The 19,228-nt window shown below is 48.9% G+C and overlaps 1 protein-coding gene across 1 annotated transcript in view; it reads left to right on the top strand.

Annotated features, from left to right (window-relative positions):
• Positions 1-18,160, top strand: part of RND2 (Rho family GTPase 2) — a 41,594-nt gene extending 23,434 nt beyond the window's left edge. The window contains exons 3-5 of the mRNA XM_079950089.1: positions 8,649-8,758; positions 11,825-11,959; positions 14,278-18,160. Coding sequence (XP_079806215.1) covers positions 8,649-8,758; positions 11,825-11,959; positions 14,278-14,526 — 494 coding nt within the window. The 3' untranslated portion in view covers positions 14,527-18,160. The remainder of the gene's footprint in view (positions 1-8,648; positions 8,759-11,824; positions 11,960-14,277) is intronic.
• The last annotated feature ends 1,068 nt before the right edge of the window (positions 18,161-19,228 follow it).

Here is a 19,228-nt window from a genome sequence, read left to right on the forward strand (position 1 = left end):
TCTCTTTACCCGCAAAGTACTTGGGGGGGGGGGAGAAAATAAATATTTTTATACCACGAAATGCTTTTAAAGATATCAAGACCATGAGCAGCGTAAAAACTCCCAGTAAATTTACACCAGTTAAAAAAACCACACATGTTGTTTAGTCGTGTCCGACTCTTCATGACCCCATGGACCAGAGCACGCCAGGCACTCCTGTCTTCCACTGCCTCCCGCAGTTCGGTCAAACTCATGTTAGAAGCTTTGAGAACACTGTCCAACCATCTCATCCTCTGTCGTCCCCTTCTTCTTCTTCTGCCCTCAATCTTTCCCAACATCAGGGTCTTTTCCAGGGCGTCTTCTCTTCTCATGAAGTGGCCAAAGTCTTGGAGCCTCAGCTTCAGGATCTGTCATTCCAGTGAGCACTCAGGGCTGATTTCCTTAAGGATGGATAGGTTTGATCTTCTTGCAGTCCATGGGACTCTCAAGAGTCTCCTCCAGCACCATAATTAGAAAGCATCAATTCTTCGGCAATCAGTCTTCTTTATGGTCCAGCTCTCACTTCCATACATCACTACAGGGAAAACCATAGCTTTAACTATATGGACCTTTGTCGGCAAGGTGATATCTCTGTTTTTTAAGAATAACAACACATAGAATAACAAATCAACGAATCAAATAAACTTTACTGGAGTAAGGCTAGCTGAACAAACTTGTTTTAAGCAGGTGCTTAAATTCCAGTAGTGTTGACGCCTGCCTGATAATTTACCGGGAGAACATTCCAAAGGGCAGGTGCCACAACACTAAAAGCCCTGGGGAGTTTTCTTTGTAGACGCAAGGAGCTTGTGACACCGCTAGCAGTGCCTGTTTCAAGGTATGCAGCGACCAGGCAGGGGTATGTAAGGTTAGGTGATCCTGAAGATAATCAGATCCCAGGTTGCTCAGGGCTTTGTCTGCTGAAAGCAGGATCTTAAACTTGTTCTGGTAGCATATTAGCAGCCCGTGCGGTTCTTTCAGCAATGGTGTTGCATGTTAGCAAAAGGAAACCCTGCTGTCAGCAACCTTGCTGCAGCATTCCTTATCAGTTGCAGCTTCTGGACCAGCCTTAAGGGAAAGCACTATGTTTTCTTTGCACCAGGAAAACCAAGACGTCTAATATACACAGGGAGAAAATACGAGGGTGCTGCTCCCTTCCAGAGGGATTGGGGCCTTTGGGAGGCCTTTTGGAACCAGAGAACCACAGCCTTTTCACAGGTCTGTTGTTTGAGCTTCCATGCCAACATTTCCCGCAGCTTTCCAGTTCAACTTTCGCCAGGAGAAGCTGCAGTTCCACCCTGCAGTGTTAGAAATTAGCCAGGCGCCAGGCGCGTTTTGCTGCCGGTGCAGTTCCAATTGCGACGGTGCGGAGATCTCTGCATGCCAAACTGGGGGAAGCAAAATGTCACTTAAGAGAAGGATCTGAAATGTTTCCCTTGAAGCTTGAATTTTGGGGTTTTTTCCTGGAAAATATTTTTCCTTGGAATATAAAGCGGTATATAAATGAAATGAACCATCCTCATCCCAAAAAAGTGCCAAGATATTCCATGGGGGTGGGGGGGGAGACTCCCTGGTCCTGAATGGGGCAACTGTGCCCCTGAAGGACCAGGTGCGCAGCCTGGGAGTCATTTTGGACTCACAGCTGTCCATGGAGGCGCAGGTCAATTCTGTGTCCAGGGCAGCTGTTTATCAGCTCCATCTGCTACGCAGCCTGAGACCCTACCTGCCCGCGGACTGTCTCGCCAGAGTGGTGCATGCTCTAGTTATCTCCTGCATGAACTATTGCAATGCACTCTACGTGGGACTACCTTTGAAGGTGAGCTGTAAACTGCAACTAATCCAGAATTCGGCAGCTAGACTGGTGACAGGGACTGGCCGCCGGGACCACATAACACCGGTCCTGAGAGATCTGCATTGGCTTCCAGTACGTTTCTGAGCACAATTCAAAGTGTTGGTGCTGACCTTTAAAGCCCTAAATGGCCTCGGTCCAGTATACCTGAAGGAGCGTCTCCACCCACATCGTTCAGTCCGGACACTGAGATCCAGCACCAAGGGCCATCTGGCGGTTCCCTCATTGCGAAAAGTGAGGTTACAGGGAACCAGGCAGAGGGCCTTCTCGGTAGTGGCGCCCACCCTGTGGAACACACTCCCTTCAGAAGTGAAGGAAATAAGCAGCTATCCAATCTTTAAAAGGCATCTGAAGGCAGTCCTGTTTAGGGAAGTTTTTAATATTTAATGCTATACTGTTTTTAACATTTGACTGGGAGCCGCCCAGGGTGGCTGGGGAAACTCAGCCAGATGGGCGGGGTATAAATAAATTATTATTATTATTATTATTATTATTATTATTATTATTATTATTATTGTGACCTAGGCCATTTGGTGATTAGATTATATATCTGAGTTTCTGACACTGTTTGTGGGTCTGATGCCACTTGTTCGTCTCCTTAAGACGCAGGAGACATATGGTGCTGTGTGAAGAATATTGCTTGTTGTTAATGCTCCTGTCATTGTGTGCTGTGCTTCAGAGGTGACTCATTGCAAAAGCAATTAAGGCTCCCTCTTTGTGTCAGACTGGCACTGTGCGTCTAGATCTCTTCTCTGCAGCGTTGCCCTGTTTGCTTGGAAGACGCAGCAGGATCTTTCCCTTGCTCCTGTTTCCCCATCCCCAGGCTTGGGCTCTTCCCGGACATGAATTTGAACATTAGGTAAAGGTAAAGGGACCCCTGACCACAGTGGCGTAGCGTGGGTTGTCAGCACCCGGGGCAAGGCAAGTAATCTGCACCCCCTAACCCGTGGATTTGCACCCCCTAACCCTAACCCCCAGATGTTGCGCCCGGTGCAGCCGGCCCCCCCTGCACCCCCCACGCTACGCCGCTGCCTGACCGTTAGGTCCAGTCGTGACCGACTCTGGGGTTGCGGCACTGATCTCGCTTTACTGGCCAAGGAAGCCGGCGTACAGCTTCTGGGTCATGTGGCCAGCATGACTAAGCCGCTTCTGGCGAACCAGAGCAGCGCACAAAAACGCTGTTTACCTTCCCGCCACAGTGGTACCTATTTATCTACTTGCACTTTGATGTGCTTTCAAACTGCTAGGTTGGCAGGAGCAGGGACCGAGCAATGGGAGCTCACTCCGTCGTGGGGATTCGAACCGCCAACCTTCTGATCGGCAAGCCCTAGGCTCTGTGGTTTAACCCACAGCGCCGTCTTTTAAAAGCAGCTAGAGCGAACGGAGCTGTGCCTTCGGGAGCACGTGTGCAGAGCGCCCAGGCCTCCTGATAGTGGCACGTTGAGCTCTGGGTAGATATGTCCAGGGCTAGTCCTATCATGCAGCAGGGGAATCGGTAGAGATGAGCTCCTGTGTCCCACCCACCTTTATAATGCTTGGATTTTGTTGATTTGGCTCAGCGTGCGCAGTGGCCCCACAGTCAAACTCTCTCTCTGATATTCTGGCACTTTGGCTGCCGTGATCAGGTCCTGGCACAGCGTAGAGCTACAAGATGCCAAGAGCAAAATTGGGCATCGCTGCTTCTGAACCGGAGCGGGCCACCGTCCCTGTGCAACGAATGTCACTATCTCCCAGAGCAGATGATGGATTGGCTCTGTTCTGGGTGCAGAGTGCAGCTGTTAGTTGCAGTCCTTGGCCTGGCAAGAGAGTAGCAACTTGGATGAGTTGGGACTTTGCAGGCAGCTCTGCCTGGCTTTTGTAACCGGTTGAGGGCGGAAGTAGACATTACGAGATGCACTCGCAGATGCTCCCGAAAACAGCCGCTGCCTTTTGACTTCTCCCCTTTCCCTGCCTGTGGCATGAAGTACAGCTGTGTCCCATTCCTTAGTGCCACACCATTCCACATTAACGCTGGCTGAGATAAAGGTAAAGGGACCCCTGACCATTAGGTCCAGTCGTGGCCGACTCTGGGGTTGCAGCGCTCATCTCGCTTTACTGGCCGAGGGAGCCGGCGTACAGCTTCCGGGTCATGTGGCCAGCATGACTAAGCTGCTTCTGGCGAACCAGAGTAGTGCACAGAAACGCCGTTTACCTTCCCGCCAGGTACCCCTGCCCGTACGGGCCAGTCGTGACGAACTCTAGGGTTGCGCGCTCATCTTGCTCAAGAGGCCAGGAGCCGGTGCTGTCCGAAGACACTTCTGGGTCACGTGGCCAGCGTGACGAAGCTGCACTGGCGAGCCAGCACCAGTGCTGCACACGGAAACACCGTATACCTTCCCGCTATAAAGCGGTACCTATTTATCTACTTGCACTTAGGGGTGCTTTCGAACTGCTAGGTGGGCAGGACCTGGGACCGAACGACGGGAGCTCACCCCGCCGCGGGGATTCGAACCACCGACCTCACGATCAGCAAGTCCTAGGCACTGAGGTTTTACCCACAGCGCCACCCGCGTCCCATACACCTTCCTGCCAGAGCGGTACCTATTTATCTACTTGCACTTTGACGTGCTTTCAGACTGCTAGGTTGGCAGGAGCAGGGACTGAGCAACGGGAGCTCACTCCGTCACGGGGATTTGAACCGCCGACCTTCTGATCAGCAAGTCCTAGGCTCTGTGGTTTAGACCACAGCGCCATCCGTGTCCCTACCAGCTGAGATGGGGATCTGCAAAAACCCAGGTGGTCATGGATGTTGCACTAGACGTTAGAGCATGGGTAGTCAACCTGGTCCCTACCGCCCGCTAGTGGGCGTTTCAGGATTCCAGCTGGACGGTGGGGGTTCTACACCACATGTTACTGCAGCACTGGTGGGCGGTAAGGAAATTTTACCATCAAGAAAAATGCATTAGTGGGCAGTAGGTATAAAAAGGTTGACTACCCCTGTGTTAGAGAATGTCAGGAGTGAGCCAGCAATAAATCACACGGAGTAAGTGGCATTAACTTCTTATTAGCAGAAACAAGGCCAGCTCAGGAGTGCCAGGCCTAAGGAGCACAACAACTCTTCTTGGTAGGTCTTTCCCCCATGAGGCAGTTGTGGAAGCGGAAGGTCCCTGCCTTCCCATGGCTGCCTAAGACTCCTGCTCTCCTGGGTCCTTCCCAAGCAATATGAGACTCCGCCAGCACACCTGTCTTTGCTCCTCTCACTTCACACCTTTCCTGGTCCTGGGAGACCAGGGTGAAGGGGAGCTTGTCACAGCAGAAGGGGGAGACACCCTGGCTTCTTCACCAGCCTGACTCATCTCTTGCCTCTTGGCCTCTCTCCTCTTCTGCTTCAGCTTCTGGCTCTGATTTTGGACTGCTCTCTGCCACAATCTCTTCCTGCTCACTAAACCCTGATACCTCTTCAGCTTCCGACACCTCCTCCTCCCAGTCTTCTCCCTCATCTCCCTCTGACCACTTATCATCATCCCACCACCAATCCCCAGACTCTGAGCCTTCTTCCCGGGAAGGCCTACCACCATTCACTTGCATCCAGCCGGTCCATGACATTGAAGGGGAGATGAGAGCTAGGCACGTAGCTGCTGGTTTATTGGCGGCAGCCACACGCATCTCATGACACCTTGCTTCACCCTGCACACTTTGTTCTGGTGTGGGAAGAACCGGTGCTCCAGCACTGGAAATAGTAATAGAGTGCATCTTAGCTCTTGGAGCATGCCTCTCCCTCGCCACCGAGTCAGCGCAGTCATTCGAGATATAATTGAGATTGCAGGTCAGAGATCACATCCAGCTAGCTCATCCCCAGCCTTGGAAATGAAGGACTGGTCATTTCTTGCTGGTAGTAGTAGCTGCTATCCAGGAGGGGCAGTTCCTCAGCTGTGAAGTAGCAAGTGCTCCCATCCCTAAGGACTAATCCAGAAGAGGACATTTCTTGCTAAGATAAGGGGAGGTTCAGAACGGGTCCAGTCTGGGCGGTGAGGTATCGCCCGTTGGTTTGTCCCTCCCTCCCTTCGTCCATTATAAGTAAGCACCTGTTCCTTCTTCCCTCCCAAGAAGCTGAACTCTTCTCACGCAGCTGAACCGAAACCTCCGAAAATGTCGTGCCACAGACCATTGCTGTCTAGTGAGACATGGGCAATTTGTGCCTCAAATCAAAGCGTTTGCTCCCATTTGCATTTTGGAGGGGCATGTGCTGTTGTGGATTCGGCTTCGGCAGAATATATAATTGCAGCCTGCTAATTTATGGTCTGGGATGCGGGTGGCGCTGTGGTCTAAACCACAGAGCCTAGGGCAGGGGTAGGCAGCCTAAGGCCTGGGGGCCAGATGCGGCCCAATCGCCATCTCAATTCGGCCCGCGGACAGTCCAGGAATCAGTGTGTTTTTACATGAGTAGAATGTGTGCTTTTATTTAAAATGCACCTCTGGGTTATTTGTGGGGCCTGCCTGGTGTTTTTACATGAGTAGAATGTGTGCTTTTATTTAAAATGCATCTCTGGGTTATTTGTGGGGCATAGGAATTCGTTCATTCCCCCTCCCGCCAAAAAAATAGTCTGGCCCACCACATGGTCTGAGGGACGGTGGACTGGCCCATGGCTGAAAAAGTTTGCTGACCCCTGGCCTAGCACTTGCTGATCAGAAGGTTCAAATCCCCGCGACGGGGTGAGCTCCTGTTGCTCAGTCCCTGCTCCTGCCAACCTAGCAGTTCGAAAGCACGCCAGTGCAAGTAGATAAATAGGTACTGCTCCAGCGGGAAGGTCAACAGCGTTTCCATGTGCTGCTCTGGTCTGCCAAAAGCGGCTTAGTCATGCTGGCCACATGAGCTGGAAAGCTCGGCCAGTAAAGCGAGATGAGTGCCGCAACCCCAGAGTCGTCTGTAACTGGACTTAACAGTCAGGGGTCCCTTTACCTTTAATTTATGGTCTCTGCTGCGCTGGTATCCTGGCACCACTTCTACGTGATGAAAGCAAGGTGGGGGAATTTACTTCAGGCTACCTATTCTAAACAGAAGGGATGTTAGTTCCCTGGCTTCCAGTCCACGGCCACATGAAATTTCCTGCATGGCACTTCGAAAGTACAAAGCAATATACAGCATCTGTTTATAATTGCCACCACAGCCAATGTTTGATATAGAAGCTAGGTGCCAAATGGCTCCTTAAACCCAGGTTACATTCGCCAAAACAGAATGTCTAGTTGCCATTTGGGGCAACTCTTATTTTTCAAATGATGGGCTGGCTGTGGTTGATTCTCAGTTAAACATCTGGCTGGTTCAAATGACAACCTTGATCTAGCTTAAGAACTTTGAGAGCTTAAGGAGGAAAAGTCACTTGATCCAGGGACAGTCCACATATATATAGGGCTATTCCTAGCTCTTTTTCTTAATGGTGACCTGGACCATTCATAACGTAGGAATATTCTTCAGAACTGTGTGCAGGGCAGTGGGGTGGGTTAAGGGAAGACAAGCGGCTACAGTTTACTATAATGTTATTGACTGCTCCTGCTCAGGCTGCACAGAAAAAGCATTTTTGGTTCCAGAAATCATTGTGATTGAGCAGATAAAATATAACTGATAGAATTCTACAGGGTGGGGTATTTGTGTGTGAATACAGTCCCGATCTAATGATCCTCAGATGTCAGGCACCACCCTGTAGCCCAGGCATCTTGACTTGGTTGTTAGTTGCCAATAGCCAGGTGTAAAATGTGCCTGGCATCTGGCTAATTTTGAACACTGCTCACAGCCCTCTAAGACCAGTTGTTGTTTCCATTTTACAGATGGGAACTGAGAAGCTATAATTTGCCCATGGACACCCAATGGGTAACGATAACAGAATTGGGACTTGGAAATAGATATTCAGGAAAGCCAACTGTCTATCAGGGCTTTGGAGACTCTTAGACAGGGAGAGGGATAATTGTGTTGCGTGGCGATTCTTACCTTATTACCCTTGGTCTGCTTTGGTGGTCAAACGCCAGTTGCTAGACCCACAATCTTTTCTTAAGCGCTGGGTCAACAATGCTTTTTTATTCCTGGTCTCCTGGATTTTTCCTCTGCCGGGCTCTGAAACTTAAAGCAATTCTGGCTGGAGGGAAAGCAACCATTGGAAAACACTTTGGCGGGGAAAGGGGTTAAGCCTTCTGCACTCGCGTTACTTCTGCAAACCGGGGTTTTTAGAAACTGTCTTTTAAAAAAAAAAAAAAAAAAAAAGGTGTTGCCTCATTTTGCAGGTTGAGAACCTTCTGGGCCTCCAAACTGGATAGATTGTGTTTTGTATCTTGTAGTTTTTTATGTTGGGAACCTCCCTGAAATCAACAAATGAAAGGTGGTATACAAATTAATTAAATTAATCTAAATTAGGAGGGCATTCAGGTTTGCACGCACCCCAGGAAAGTTGAAATGAACTGGGAGGGGGAATGCTTGACCAAACCGCATGCAAAAGTACTTAAATGCACATGTTTCCCAAATCTGATAGACACTCTTTTAAACAGTTTCTTAATTATGAGTTGAGGAGCTTTAAAACAACCATAATATAAACCAGGGTGTGTGGAGTTGTGCATAGGTCACTTACCATCTACTGGAAACCATTTATCATTCAGTCCTGCAAATTTGAAATTTCCGGATTTTAATTTCAAAAAATGTGTCGGCTCTTTGTGGAATTCTGTTTCAGCTGTTAGGGGATAAGCCCTCTGAGTTAAAAGGCCAAATGCCATGTATAATCTCAATGCAAACAAGCTAATGTTATGTGTGTTTCTCACACAGGCTCAACATACTATGACAATGTGCGCCCCCTTGCCTATCCTGATTCAGATGCTGTTCTTATCTGCTTTGACATTAGCCGCCCAGAGACCTTGGACAGCGTCCTTAAAAAGGTGAGCCAGCTAGAATATACTGGGGAGTTTGGGATGGAGCAGGGGATGATCTTTCAGTTTGGGGAGAGCTGACATCTTAGAAGATACAGCGGGACTCCAGAATCACAGTTGTGCTCTAAGCTGGCTTTGAAGACACTCAAACTCAGGATGCAAGGGAGAAACTTGCTAAGAGGAAGGCATGCTTGGCAAATCCACACCATGATCAACTCCCGCCCGGAAACCAATGTCCCCACTGTGGAAGGACGTGTGGGTCCAGAATTGGCCTCCACAGTCACTTACGGACTTGTTGTTAAAACCGTGTTTATGGAAGACAATCTTACTTGGCTACAAGTGGTTGCCAAAGAAGAAGAAAAAGAACAGGCTCTAAGCTTTGGTTCTGACATAGTTTCCCTTCTGGAGCTTGCGTTCTGGGAATTTGGGGATGGGACTCCAGGGGAAAGACTCTAGTCCTCCTGCCTAGAATATCTCTGACAACTTGCCGGCAAATGCTGCTATCCGGGGAGCGCTGTCCACGTGTGAAAACAGGAGACTGCAAATGGAACAGCGATGCTGTTCTTGCATGCTGTTCTTCTCAGATCTATTTGCGGAATATTCTGTGCCAGCTGTGGATTATGGCCAGCATAACCGAGAGCCCCAAATGTGCCTGGCAACATTGCATATTTAGCTTCTTCGTTCTTTAAATCAGAACGGCTGGAGCCAAGAGCTGTTTCTGTTACGTGACACTGTGGGTGAGGCTTTAACTATATATTATTTTAGTTAAAAGTTCCCAGAAGTCGATGCCTCAGGACTTGGAACCCACCTAGTTCCAACTGCATGCTCAGTGACTTTCAGTGGCGTAGCGTGGGTTGTCAGCACCCGGGGCAAGGCAAGTAATTTGCGCCCCCTAACCTGTGGATTTGCGCCCCCTAACCCGTGGATTTTAGCACTCGAGTCTCTTCCACTAGATTAGTTAAAGAAACCCTTACCCCCTAAGCACATGTATTGTTTGCAGTGAGAGAGAGTGAGTGAGCCAGGTAGGGGCAGATTGCTGCGACTGCGAGCGCCCCCCCCCCCCGATGTTGCGCCTGGTGCGGCCGGCCCCCCTGCACCCCCCACGCTACGCCACTGGTGACTTTGAGTTCTGGACTTCTGGGTAGAGCGTTTTGAAATGGGCTATCTCTGCGCGTTCTGGCAAATTGTTCCTGTTCCCATCTATACCCTTCACTGCTCACCTTCGGTCTGTCTCTGCAGCAACCCTCCCAGAGGCTTTGAGAGGAACGTGTTGAGGGTTTTTTGAAGCTTAGAACAAATGGGTGTCCCATAGGACTTCTTTTCCGAACAGCTTTCTGCTTCCCTCCAGTGAACACTGCACAGGCTTGTGTGGCAGAAATTGCACCTCAGGTGCTGTGAAGCAGAAATCGGGGGTGTAGCTTTTTGATACTGATACAAATATGGGAGGTTTTGAAAGCGGAGTGTTGTGCCCCCAGGCTGAAATGTGAATGCATCGGGGAGGGGGGGGAGCCCTCGTAATTGCTGCCCGTTGGGTGCAAAACTGGAGTTGGCTGCAAAATAGGAACCGGCTTTTGATTTCCCACTGAGCTTTGGCTCCACACAGCTTGTAAGGCCAGAGGGGAAAGGAAGCCATTTGACGCTCTTTGAATAAACAACTTTGTAGAGACTTGATTTCTACTGAGCTGAGGCTCGGTGGAGCCACCAAGGTGACCCAAATTCTGTGCCAGAAATCTGTATGAACAATGCAAATAATCCAGAATTTTCCCATTTGTGCTTCTGTTATTTGCTGGTAGGAAAAAAAACCCTCCAAAGATTTATTCAAGGCTGTGTAGCAGTTCCCCATCACTGACGGAACCCTTCTCAGCCCAGCCCCACAACACTGGAGACTTTCCCACACTTTGAAGTGTTTTCAGCCTCACGGGCTAGAAACTTGCTTTTATAGCTGATGTTTGAAGCAGAGATTCTTGGAATACTGAAGTACGTTGGCCAATACCAATTTCTGTTCCTGGGGTGGTGCGACAATGAAGTCATGGAATGGGCACAGCAGCGAAAAGAAAAGGAAGCCTTGGAGTATATGCAGAGAGCAGAGCCATCATCACTGAGCAAAATAAGACAGACTCTACCAATATATTATTTAGATGCCCAAGCAGCCAGGCATTGTGCAAAAACTGTTGAAAGAGAACATGTCAGAACCTGAAAGCTTTACAACAGAAATCTTCAGCTTGTAATCTAAATTTTGCAAAGGGGTAGTGTATCATTTTTATGTGCTGAATATCGGCAAGCAACGCCCTTTCCTTTCCTGGAATGCTGCTTTTCAGTATTGTTGCTGATTTATGGAATGTGGCATCGCATGAAAAAACATTACCGGTTGTATTTTGTTGCTCGTCTAAATAGCAACAAGTGTTGCAGCGGAGAGCGCTTTTAAAAAATGGCAAATGGAAAATGGCAAAAGAAGCATAATGGAGGTGAGAGGTGTCAGGGACTGCCTGGACCGAAGAGGAGTGGTGGGAGCCCCAAGAGAAACCCCAGAGGAGGAAGGATCAGAGCCCGGGGATTGGTGGTGGGACACTGAGGAGAGATCAGAGGGAGAATTGGACGCTGAAGGGGCAACAGGGTTTAGTGAGCAGGAAGAGCCAGTGACAGGGAGCAGTTCAGACTCAGAGGATGAAGCAGAGGAGGGGGGGTTCAAGAGGCTGATGAAGAATCTCTTCAGCTGCGATAAGCTCCCCTCCCCGCTGGTCTCCCAGAACGCGCAGGATAATGAGAGCAGAAGGAGGCCAGAGGTGCACAGACGCAGTTTGAGACTGCTTGGAAAACATCTGGGAGAGGAGGAGCCTTAGACGGGGTGGAGGGCAGGGGCCTTCAGTCCTGGCAACTGCTCCATAGGGGGCAAGACCTGCTGAGAAATGTTACTGAATTGTATGCCGTTTCCTTGAATTGAGAGTTAACTTCACTGACAACGGAGCCTTGCGTCTCTCATGCTGACGTGCGTCTGACTCCAGCCCTGACAGCAGGTGATTGAGCCAGTTTTTCTAACCCCACTGTTCTTTATTTCCCGATTTTGTTCCCCCGCAGTGGCAGGGGGAGACACAGGAGTTCTGCCCCAGCGCCAAGGTGGTTCTGGTGGGCTGCAAACTGGACATGCGCACTGACCTGAACACTTTACGGGAACTTTCCAAACAGCGCCTTATCCCCGTTACACATGAGCAGGTATGTTGTTGTCGTCGTCATTGTTGTTTTACTTATAGCCTGGGCTCACCATGCATAACTCAGTGTTAGGCCTCGATTTCAAGATATGCTAATAAAAACAGAGACTGGCTCTGAGCAGGCGAAAGGTGCATTTCAAGTAAGTGAGATAGGAAGTCCTTGGAGCCAGAAGATGTGGATATGAGGCAGGCTTGAGCCCGCCCACCCCCTGTAGCACCTCTGCTTTTAAAAACTGATCATTGGCCTTGAGATGATGATGATGATGATAATAATAATAATTTTTTATTTATACCCCGCCCCCCCAGCCAAGACTGGGCTCAGGGCGGCTAACAACCAATAATAAAAACAAGTTGATTGAAATACAATTTAAAAGATTAAGATATAACATTAAAACATTAGGATGCAGCCTCTTCACAGGAGGAGAAAAGAAAAAGAAAGAGGGAGAGGGAATCAAACTGATTCTAAACCAAAGGCCAGGCGGAAGAACTCTGTCTTACAGGCCCTGCAGAAAGAAATCAGATCCCGCAGGGCCCTGGTCTCATGAGACAGAGCATTCCACCAGGCTGGGGCCAGTGTTGAAAAGGCCCTGGCTCTGGTTAAAGCTAATCTAACTTCCTTAGGGCCCGGGACCTCTAGGGTGTTGCTATATATGGACCTTAAGTTCCTCCGTGGGGCAGACCAGGAGAGGCGGTCCCGTAGGTACGAGAGTCCTAGGCCGTGAAGGGCTTTAAAGGTCAAAACTAGCACCTTAAATCTGACCCTGTACTCCACCGGGAGCCAGTGCAGCTGGAAAAGCACTGGGTGAATATGCTCCCGTGGCAGAGACCCCGTGAGGAGCCTTGCTGCAGCATTCTGCACCCACTGGAGTTTCTGGGACAGCTTCAAGGGCAGCCCTGCATAGAGCGAATTACAGTAGTCAAGCCTGGAGGTGACCGTCGCATGGATCACATTAAAAACTTAGGGTTCAGAAGTCTGAAGGATGCATAGATTCTTGCACCTGACATGTGCAGGAGCGAAACACATGTATTGCCCCAGTTGACTACAAGCACCCAGGGCATGTTAGCGATGTTTATCTTCTCTGGTTTATGCACTCTTTGTGTGTGTGTGTGTGTGTGTGTGTGTGTGTGTGTGTGTGTGTGAACTCCCTACCCCCAGAAGTGTTTTCTGGCAGGAAATGAGTGGAAGGCAGCAAAAAAAAAAAAAAAAAAAAAAGGACCGCAGGGCAGGTAATTGCAGGTGATGCGAGCTAACGAGCCAGCCCATGTTCTCAGGGCTGCTAATTAATCTGCAAAATGGGGGGGGGGTGCTTTCCCAGCCCATATATGGTCACGTTTTTAAAGAATTCCTCTCTATCCTATCTGCACTGCAATCCACCCTGTGGCCAATGAAATGAGCAAGACAGAAACTAAGCTGAATAAAACCCCAACTCCGTATGTTCAGAGGCAAGTGCATCTGAAGTACCAGGCAGGAAGGGGCAAAGTGCCAGAGGCAGCGCACTCTGTGATGCTCCTTTTGCACATTCCCCCCCCCCAGGGGGGGACAGGGGGCAGAGGGGAGCCGAATGGCAGCTGAGAGCATTAGTCTCTGCACACGCCTTTCGTGCCAACCCAGCAAAGCGAGTGCTTAACATTGCTTTGCACTCCGGCACTCACAAACCCCAGCCTTTTTCTCACACCTCCCTAGTTTTACACACCAGCCCTTCCTCCCTTGCTCGTTTTGTTATACATATATATATTTTAAAAGAAGCACTTTGCTCTCTTTCTACCTTCTAGGGAAAAAACTAAAATTAACTGCTAGCTGTGATGTTAAAGAAACACATGGAGTTAGCAGCGTCTAGGGAAGGTGGTGAGCCGAGAGCATCTGGTGGGGGCTCCGTATTAGTGCTAGGAGTACGGATTAGAGCCAGTGTGATGTAGTGGTTAAGAGCGGTAGACTTGTAATCTGGTGAACCGGGTTCGCGTCTCCGCTCCTCCACATGCAGCTGCTGGGTGACCTTGGGCCAGTCACACTTCTCTGAAGTCTCTCAGCCCCACTGACCTCACAGAGTGTTTGTTGTGGGGGAGGAAGGGAAAGGAGAATGTTAGCCGCTTTGAGACTCCTTCGGGTAGTGATAAAGCGGGATATCAAATCCAAACTCTACTGTGCGTTGTATTTTTAGGGGACGGAAGGGAGCAGGTTTTGGCAAAATCAAGGGGGAGGCTTATGAAACCAAGGTGAGAGAGAGAGGGAAAAAGCAGAAGAATAAATACAGGGGCCAAATTCTGGCATAATGTTTTGGCGCTTTTCTCCCCCCCCCCCCGCTCCCCCCCCCCCCTGCACAGGGCAGCATTTTGGCCAGGCAGCTGGGTGCCGTGGCGTATGTGGAATGCTCTTCCAAGGTTTCGGAGAACAGCGTGCGGGACGTTTTCCACGTGACCACCCTGGCGTCCGTCAACCGTATCCACAAGCACCTCAAGCGTAGCAACTCAAAGCGAGGGCTGAAGCGGGCGGCGCAGTTGCCCGCTCGGACGGACTTGTTGACTGACCCCGAGATCCGCAAAGACCGGGCCAAGAGCTGCTCGGTGATGTGAGAGGAGACGGAGGAGAGCCCCCAGGGGCTGAAGCAGAGCACTGCCTGTCTTGTTCATATCTCTTTGTACAGTATTTGGTCAGGGGGAGATCTCTGCGCCGTTCCCCGGGATGTAGGCCTGAGGGAAAATAGGCAGCCTTCCCCCAGAAAAATGTTTCTGCCTGAAGCCGCAAAATGCTATGCATACATTGACAACGTTGGATGTGGGGCTAGTATTGCACAGGACACAGAAAATGCTCAGGTAGCGGATGACCTCCAAGGAAAAGGAGCGCATCTCTGCGTGAGGCACAGATATCGGGGGTGGGGGGTGGGCAGAAATCTTCTTATTCTCTTCAGAGCAATTATTTTGGAGCTAGCGTATGATGTGTAGGTTGCCCGGGCCACTGGCCTCTTTGTACAGCCATGGCGTGGGGCAGTCAAGCCATGCCTTTAGCATGTGTACATGTGTGTGCGTGCGTGTTTGTGAATTGTATGCGCAAGGCGAAGTGCGGGGCTAGCGCTCCCGCACAGGTCCGGTCGCGGAATAAAGAGCTGCGGATGGGTTGGCAGAAAAAAAGGTGGTCATTTGAGAAGACAAAATGGCGGCGGGTGTGGGTAGGGTGCACGTCGGTTTGGGAAAGGCGGGAGAAAGATGGTAGCGGAGGCTGGGGGGGGGTGCTGAAACGCTTTGTAGGGGAATGGTAAACAGAAGTGCATTTAAGGCCTTGGACCATGGGGTAGCTTCACTACTGAACAGGTGAGGCACGGCCAGGTAGGTGGCTGGCAGGAAAGTTGGAGAGGTTAGGAGCTGTGTCGTTAGGAGCCATCTTTCCTCACAGCATCCTCTCAGTCACACCTTCTAGTGCCTTCAATTGCAGGACATCCGTGCCTCTCTCATTTGCTTCGTATGATTCAAGAAATGGGATAGAAACAAATGAACCTCTCAGAGCCACTCCAGCGTCACGGGAGGAGCCCATTTCCCCCCTGTTGCCGTGCCTTCACACTCTCTTGTTGCTTGAAATGCTTTCGACCACTGCATTGAGGTTGATGCCAAAGCAGAGTTTGGGTGGGAGTTTCTTCCGTCATATCTTTTCCCTGGGGAAAAAGGAGGGGAGGAGAAGGAGGGTCAGCTCCACTTCTGTGCCACGGGTAGTAAATTAACCAGGACATTGTTTTGGCAATTTATTGCTGCTGTTGGCTTCCAGTTCCGCGGCGCTGCATGGTTTTGGTTTGCGCCAAAGAGAAGTCATTCTTTCGTTTTCCCTCAAAGCGCATTTGTGTCTGAAGTCTCTCCTTCCCACGTTGTATCTGGACGATGCTGCTTTGGGGCAGCAGGAACCCAGGCACGTTTATCGGGAGGTATGGAAATGCCGCCATGCAAATTCCCTCTTGAGAGGATTTGGAGAAATGGGCTTGATAGACAGGAGCGCAGCGTACGTGTGTGTCAAGAGGCCAGGAAGTATTGTCGCATTAGCATTCATTAAGGGCCCTGGCAGAGAGTGAGGTCGAGCCAATGGACAAATCTGCAATGATTGGAGGAGGAGGAGGAGGAGGAGAGGGAGAAAGCTGCTGACGTTTGGCCCTGGACCAGAGAAGGGAACAGAGGTAGCTGTGTGTGTCAAGCAACTTCTTCTTGCAAATCAAAATAATAACTCCATGCTCCCTAATATATCTGGGAATCCAGCATTGGGGTTGGGTACCGTTTTAGGTTCTTGATGGGTGTAAACCTCATTCTTCCTAAAACACAAACCAATTTAATTTTCACCACCACCATTAACTTTTTCCACCCTCTGATGCCATCGAAGGACTTTTCTCTGGATCAAATGCATGCAAAACTCTAAGGGGATGTGGTGGCTCTAGGGTCCAAGCCTGCCTGCAAAGTGTTATTTGGTTATGTGGGAAACCACCTCTGCATATGGCCAGGTGTTCTAGGACTAAGAAAAAATAAAACAAAATCTGGAGCGGTCATGTGCTTCTAACTAAGGGGAGCAAAGGGATTTTGGGGACAGAGCCCCCCGAGTTGAGCAAATGTCTTGTAGGCTAATCTCATACTCTCCAACATTTCTCTGATGAAATTAGGGGAAACACTGAACATTTTTTTAAAAAAAACTTCTCTATACAGGGCTGCCTTCAGATGTCTTCTAAAGTTTGCCTAGTTACTTATCTCCTTGGCTTTGGGGTCGCATAACTCCATACCCTCCAACATTTCTCCAGCAAAAACGAGGATGTTCTAAAGAAAAGTGGGACATTCTGGGATCAAATCAGAAACTGGGACAGCTTCTATAAATCCCTGGAAAATGGGGGCATTTAGAGGGTCTGTGATCTACCATGGCAGCACCCACTGAGATCAGGGTGTGGCTAACCTATAACCCTCCAGATTTTTTGGGCACCTGGCAGAATTCAGGCCACAAACTTGCCAACCCTGCTTATAGGTCTTGGTTTGAGCTAGGCCTCGGGTGTATCTCTGCATATGACGAAGAAGGGGGGGGGTCTCCATTTTCTACCTCTCTTCTGAGCAGCCAGTGCCTTGTCCACACACACACATCAGGACTTCAGGACTCTTGAGATTACAGCAGCTGCTTTCTACGCTTGGTAGCCAAGTTAGCGGGCTGAGTGCCGCAGTTGCTCTGGCACCGAGGGATCTATTCACAAGCAGGATTAGCCGAGGCTGCCTGTTCATCCTCTCTGCCAAAATGAAATAAAAAAGGCACAATTGTTAACTGCGCTGGGTTTGAGGACAGCGGCTCCATTGTCCTGGCTGGGCAGCAGCTGGTGTTCCAGGATCTCCCTTCCAGCCTCTGCTTGGTCTGGGATTTCGACATGGGGTTATCTCAGGCCACGGTCGTCCATGAGGCCCAAACCCCACACATCCAGGCCTTCACTGGTAAAAAGTGCATGCGTGTGTATGCGCAAGAGAGGGGAGGGTATCCGGATGGAAGATATGGAACCTTTTATCCCCATATATTTTGCCAGAATCGAGAATCTACAGAAGGAAGGAAACCACAACGATCGCCGAAAGATTTTGAATTTGATAGAAAAATAATAATAATAAATTTTCGGGCTGAGGTGTTTAATTCCGTTTCTCTTCCTCCTCCCTGACCCCCCGCTCACTCCCGCATCCCGAAATGCAAAATGTTTGGGCTAATTTGGCAGTTAGCAAGTTTTGTTTTGTGTGAGGGACAAAAGTCGGTCAGTCGCTTAGCATGACCTGCCCGCTAAGCCAAATAACTCCTTGGAGCTTAGGTATTTTGCCGTCAGTGTATGATTATTATTAGGCTTCTAATACATAAATTGCCTCCCCTGGTGAGATGAAAACCTTATTAAGAGAACAATTCTTCCTCACAGAGTTGTGTTTTTCCTCCTCTCCCTCCTCAATAGCTCCTTTTGCTGCTCCATATTTGGTCTGCACTGGGAAGCATGGATGCTGAAGGAGACGTTTGCCAAATATTCGGGGTGGTTGTTGTTTTTCGTCACTAGATTACTGGATGCCATTCCTTTATCTGGTGTGTTCAGCTGTGTTTTGTAATGCAAGGCCTTGGCACAAGGGTCCTTTAAGAAGCCGGAGTGCCTCTGAGCATGGGCAAATGTACCTATGATTGTGTGCTAGGGGTTCTGGAAGGTGCCTGTCCTGAATAAAATAATAATGGCTGCCTTTCTTCTCCTTGCCCATGGCTGATAATGAACTATTAAGTGATGGGCACCTTGGAAGTTAAGAGTAATACATTGCTGCAGTGATTTTCCCTGTCAGGAATGGGAGCCTTCATAATTTATTAATCCTATTTTTAGCATAATAGTTCTGACCATAAATGAACCTCACTAAAGCAAATTTTCGAGGTCTTTATTAATCATTAAATAGCATCCTCTCAGTAAGCTGCTTGAATAAAAGCTTCATAAACTCCCAAATTAACTAGCAGAAGGTCCCTGGCCATGGGTTGAAATTCAAAGGCTCCTTTTTGCAAACAAAAAACAAACAAAACCCCAACTTCTCAGTCCCAAGTTTGTCAAAGCTGGGAAGACAGGCAAGGCATTTGTAGTCATTGAAAGGAGATTCAGCTATCTTTGATGGTCATCTACCTCGGGGATTATCCTGAAATGTGTTTGTTTTTTTTTTTTAATAATAATTTTTATTATTTTTTCACACAGATAATAAACAGCAACATAACACAATATAGCTTCATACTCATCGGTTCATAACCTTTTTTCTTTGACTTCCCCATACCTCCCCATCCCTGCATCCTTGTTTAATAATTCTTTAGCAACCCTTAAGTCCATTATCTTAATTCCTTTTCGTAATTATTTCTTAAGTTTTTTTTTTTGTTTACTGCTGCAATTCTTTACTTCTTACCCCCTGACATCTTAACATTCCTCAATTTTACAATTATTTTTAAGATATATTTTGAAATTCTTCCAGTCCTCTTCCACTGTCTCTTTCCCCTGGTCCCGGATTCTGCCCGTCATCTCGGCCAGTCCCATAAAATCAATCACCTTTGTTTGCCATTCTTCCAGAGTAGGTAATTCTTGCGTCTTCCAATACTTTGCCAGTAGAATTCTTGCTGCTGTAGTGGCATACATAAAGAAAGTCCTATCCTTTCTTGGCACCACTTGGCCCACCATACCCAAAAGGAAAGCCTCTGGTTTCTTAGGAAAAGTCCACTTAAGGACCTTCTTAATTTCATTATAGATCATTTCCCAGAAAGCTTTAACCTTTGGGCAGGTCCACCAAA

Source organism: Podarcis cretensis (genome assembly GCF_951804945.1).
Source record: "Podarcis cretensis genome assembly, chromosome: 13".
NCBI lineage: Eukaryota > Metazoa > Chordata > Lepidosauria > Squamata > Lacertidae > Podarcis > Podarcis cretensis.